A 5,149-nucleotide genomic window follows, 5' to 3' on the forward strand; every position below is an offset into this window, starting at 1 on the left:
GTTCATTTGTGCATAGGTGGAGAAGATCAAACTGTGCAAACACAATGGCCGTTTGCTCCTCTAAAATTTAGGATCGACTAGAGAAATGAGCATCTCCGACATGCATCTCCCTTTGTTTGCGGATTTTCAGGCATTGTTTCCGATTATTTCTCCATCTCCGCCAACACAACTGACGAATTTTAGGAAAAAATGAGACCAACCCAAGGGCTAACCCTCGTTGGCAATTTTTTTATATAGAAAAAACTTCGCGAGCACCGTGCGTCCGAGTCGGGGTTCTAACTCGGGTGGGCTGGCAGCTACCCCAACTGCCCAGCCAACGGGTCGACGCTCCGTCCTCACCACTAACGAATTTTTACCGCTCGACGAACACCCTAGTAGCATTGATGCTCCACAACAGAAGCTTTTCGGGGAGGTCATCATGTATGTATTGTGAAGATATGGAAGGTGCGAAATCACCACATTTTTTCAAGAACCCTGTGTAGATATTTTGGACGTTGCTTTCACGGCAAAAGAAGACATGACCAATGAGCGATCGGCGGCTGTCATTGTCGTATAAAGTGGTTTAGTAATGTCTTTTGTTTTGTCTGATTTAAAAATGGCAAGGCTCTGTCTTTCCCCTCGATCAATCAAATAATTAATCAGAAATAAACATCTAGTCCCATGACTACCCCTGGTCGACTTCAGATATTTCTGGGTGCCTGCCAATTCTGGTCATCACACATGAACGAACAGTACCTACCGCTGAATTCTATTGCCTGGCAGTCCTAGTGGTAGGGTCGCCCAGCCGTGACGTCAAGATATTTGGTTTGTGTCCATGGAGCGAATGATTGATCTACTACTGCTCATTTCTCTATTTATTTATAGAATAAAGAAAGAAGCTCATTTGTGCCCTTCCGGGAGTAGAAACCGAGGGCTTTCACATTGGGGGGGAACCTTTCCCCCGATGCTTACTCTCTATTCTTCCCATATTTGGTGAAACACAATCTAGTAATAGTACTACTCTCTAGAACTTTACATTGCTTAATCAGTTGATCACACTAGTAGCTCCACAGCCACGTGTCGAAGCCGTCGTCGTGTTCGCGGTCCTCCCGCCAAGAAGCTCCGTCGGCCGGCGGCTCCATGAGCATCCCCTGCGCCAAGCTCGCGTAGTACGAGCCGGCCTCCATGCCGCCGATCCAGTGCTCGTTGTCGAGCCCCGACAGGTCGCTGGGGATGATGGAGAGCGCGCTCTCCTCGGCCGTGGACGACGGCGCCGTTGACTCGTCGGCAGGGCGCTGCTGCTCCTGGAACTCCTTGAGGGCGACGGCGACGGCGTCCTTGATCTCCTGCGCGGCGGCCAACTTGAACGACCCGGCCGCGTGGACGGGCATCATCCGCCAGGCGGAGTCGGCGAAGTTGAGGCACGCGTCGCGGCCGGAGAGCGCGAGCGCGGCCGAGTCGTGCGCGCGCGCCGCCATCTGGGCACTGGCGAAGGTGCCGAGCCAGATCCTGGAGTAACTCCGGCTTCCGGCCGGCACGCGCAGCTCGCACACCCACTGCCCTTCCCGGCCACGGCGGCGCACGCCGCGGTACACTGGGTGGCGTGTCTCCTGCAACTTGTTCCGCCCCGCCCGCCGCTTCGGCGGCTCCGACCACACCGTCCGGTACTCCTGCTCCTCCGGCCACACCGTCCTGTACTCTTGCCCGTCAAACTGCGGCCAGGCGGCGATGGTGTCCATCAGTCGTAGCTGGCGTCGAGAGCGGTTTGTGGTGTAACGAGGTAGCTGTATATTCGGAGCTAGTGAGGTGGAGAGGTGTAGCTCTGAATGGATGATAGGAGGATGGCACGTATATATAACATGAAGTGGGAAGGCTACACGTAGGCAACAGATGACATCACACTCTCACTAACTAGTGACCACTAGCAACATGTATGCTGTATATGCAGCATGTAGCTTCGTGTGTTTTCTCATAGGGCAACGATATGCGCCGGTGCGCCGGCCCAATTGCTGGGCCCGTCGGACCGCGGCCGTTGGATCTGACCGCGTGGGCCGTTGGATCCGGCTGAAGAAAACGGTTCGCCCTATCGTCTTCTACCTCGCGCCACGGCGCCGCGCCTCCTACCGCCCCCGCCGCTCCAAGCGTTGCGCAGCCCCTCCCCCTTCCCCTCCACCCCGCCCCCGGTCGTCCTCGTCTCTGTGCTCGTCGCCGCGCTCGCCGCCGGTTGCCGTAGCCGCTCGCCGTCGCTGCAGCAGCAAAAAAGCTCCAGATCATCAAAAAAATGGTGGCCGTCGGTTCCAGCAATGGCAGGGGCGCTTCTAGCACACAAAAAATGCTTCCTCGCCATTGCCATGGTGTTGTGCTTGTAGCATCACCAGTAGTCGCCAGTTGCAAACAAAAATCGCGCTGATTTCCAGCAAAAAATCTAATGGCCGGTTCCAGCAAAAATTCTGCGGGTGTCACCGTTTGAAGCAAAATAAACCGCCGGTTCCAGCAAAAAATGAAGCCACTTCCAGCAAAAAATTCTTTGCGCAATGCCTGATTGAAGGCTTTTGCATCTACGGTTGAAGCTTTTTTTGTCAATTGTTGCAACCTTTTTCTTTTCACAGTGTCTGGTTGAAGCATTTTTTATCTAGGATTGTAGCATTTTATGTGAACGGTTGTAGCATTCCGCCATGGCAATGAATGCTTGCAGCTTTTCGTATATCTGGTTGAAGCTTTTTTCCATGGCCATTGAAGCTTTTTCACTCACCGGATGAATCTTTTTTATGCACTGGTTGAAGCTTCTCCTGCGCCAGTCGTAGCCTCCTCTCTTTCTCCGGCTCCAGAAAAAAGGGTCAGTCATAGCATTTTGTATCACCGGTTCCAGCTCCATCGATTGCTGGTCGCAGCTCCACCGCCGTCGGTTTGGTGGTTCCAGCAGAAAAGAAGCCGCTCACAGCATTTTGTACAGCTGGTTCCAGCTCCCATGACTGCCGGTTGCAGCTCGTCTGCGGGAAGGTGAGGATGCGCACGGGACTGAGAGGGAAAAAAGGGGAGGGAGGAGGCGCTGGCCCTCTTTCATGCCGTTGTGCTGCACGTGAGCCGCAGAGATGGAGGAACCGAGCGGTTGCAGCGGTGTCTATGCGTGCCGCGGGGTAGAAGAAAGAGGAGGTGGGAAAAACGGTTCGTAGAAGAAAGAGGGAGGCCTGGGCGACGCACGATCCGGATTGATCGCAAGGCCCGCGTGCGACCGGCGCAAGTTTTGGCCGGCGCACCGGATGGGAACGTTTCCCTTTCTCATATAGGGCGGCACTATAGGTATCGTGAGCGGTGCGATCCTGGCCGTCTGATCTGATTTACGGAATATCTTATATCTGGACCGTTGATCATTATAACTTAAAAATCTTCGCGTTTAACATTTTTATACATTTACAGCACCATGTACTGGCAACCATACCTGGCGTCGCGTCGAAGGATAGCCCACTCAGGTCAAGGCTGTGTACAAAGCTCAAAGCATGCACGAAGAACCTATGGAAGGTCAATTGTGTATCACATAAACGATTTGGTTAATCTTTCCTCAATAGGGGCAAAAGTCATATTCTGCTCGCGAGCTCAAAATCATTTGAGCTCAAGATGAACAGTAAGATCATAAAAAAATGAAAATTAATTCAAAAAATTCTGATTTTCTTATGGTGAACTTTGACAAATGTTTCCAGTGCTTGCAAAATTCCATGATGAAATGACATTCATAGAAGTCATGCCACAAAAATCAGCACTCCAAAATGACATTCGTTTTTTTTCCTTTTTCAATATTTTCGGATTTTACTGTTCACCCGAGCTCATTTGAGCTCAGGCACAGAGACACCACGTCCCGATAGGGGTGCTTCTTTTACGATTTACTCAATAGGGGCGCTGACTAGACCCCAAACATGGGAAGCCCGGGCTCGAAAGACAGGCATCCAGAACGGGCTTGGCCTTTGCTTTTCAACCCAACGCCATTCCCAAAAGCCCAAAAAGCTTGGAATGGAATACATTACTATTTGAGTTTATAATTAGGTACAGATAGATTTTTATTCCCTAAAATAATTAAATTTAAGTCAATACAAGTGTGTTTTGGGTCAGCCGGATTCGAGATTGGTATTTTAGAAATGGGCTTTGTTAAGCACGACCCGAAACTTAGTGCGGACCGATGTAAGAACAAGTCTATCGGCAACCCTTAGTTTCCTTGATATATATAAGTAAAATAGAAGTAAATGGACATTCTATTCATGCTTACTCAAGGCTAGAAATCTCCAAGTTAAATACTATAAAGTACCGTTTACTTTTGTGAGTCTATATGATAACTTTACATTATTATTAACCATATTTTTTGTCTACAACTAATATTATTTTGTAGAAAATGAATGCCTTTCTTGCCCCTAGTTTGGTATATGATTACTTCACTGTTTTATACACAGAGTAGCCTATTCAAAAGTGTGAGAAGCCATGATGAACAAGCAAACCATAACAAACACTTCGCAATCTCATACATGCCCTCTATTCAAGCCACTATACATCAACCCACTGGTGCAACAGTTTTACGTTTTTAAATAAGGCTGAAACCCTCGGCCTCTGCATCATTGTAATGCACGCATCCATCTTTATGCAAGTTGATTGAAGGCATCGGTTTTTCTTTGCAAGTATATTTTCAATCAAGAGGCAAACAAATTCTGGTTTTCAATTTCAACACATGATGCGTTGTAATATCCAATGACACAATTGTTTATAGATTTTAGAATTGCGCCATATGCAATTATAATAGCCACTTAGAGGATATGATTAGGCTGGTTGCATCAATAACAAAGAAATGAAGGGTCAAGATGACCATTACAACACCGTCAGACGACAACAACACCCTCCAAAGAAGGCTGGGAACGAAAATTCAACACACTGCATGCTACACCTCCACCCTTCAGCGAAGCCATCTGAATATATGGGCCGCTGTGTCCACCAGTTGCCAGTTGGATCCTTCATCTTGTATCTTGCAAAGCATTGCCGGTCTCGCGGGCGTTGAATAGATGTCTTTGTGGTGCGTATAGAGACTCCATAGCACTAACACAAGTGGTATTGTCGTCCATGCGTCCCGGGGAGTTTTCGGTCAACCTCCTATGTAGCCTACTTGTTGATCAAATAGGAATCCATTTCGGGC

General features: G+C 49.1%; 1 protein-coding gene across 1 annotated transcript; it reads right to left on the reverse strand.

Moving 5' to 3' along the window:
- Positions 1-833: 833 nt before the first annotated feature.
- Positions 834-1,813, reverse strand: LOC109753246 (dehydration-responsive element-binding protein 1B-like). Its single transcript, XM_020312158.4, has one exon. The coding sequence runs from the start codon at positions 1,716-1,718 to the stop codon at positions 1,038-1,040; it is 681 nt and encodes a 226-aa protein (XP_020167747.1). The 5' UTR covers positions 1,719-1,813; the 3' UTR covers positions 834-1,037.
- Between the last annotated feature and the right edge of the window lie 3,336 nt (positions 1,814-5,149).

Source organism: Aegilops tauschii, chromosome 5 (genome assembly GCF_002575655.3).
Source record: "Aegilops tauschii subsp. strangulata cultivar AL8/78 chromosome 5, Aet v6.0, whole genome shotgun sequence".
Taxonomy (NCBI): Eukaryota; Viridiplantae; Streptophyta; class Magnoliopsida; order Poales; family Poaceae; genus Aegilops; species Aegilops tauschii.

Excerpts from the sequence above, each read along its gene's own strand:
- LOC109753246 (XM_020312158.4), bottom strand. The coding sequence starts at position 1,718 with ATGGACACCATCGCCGCCTGGCCGCAGTTTGACGGGCAAGAGTACAGG.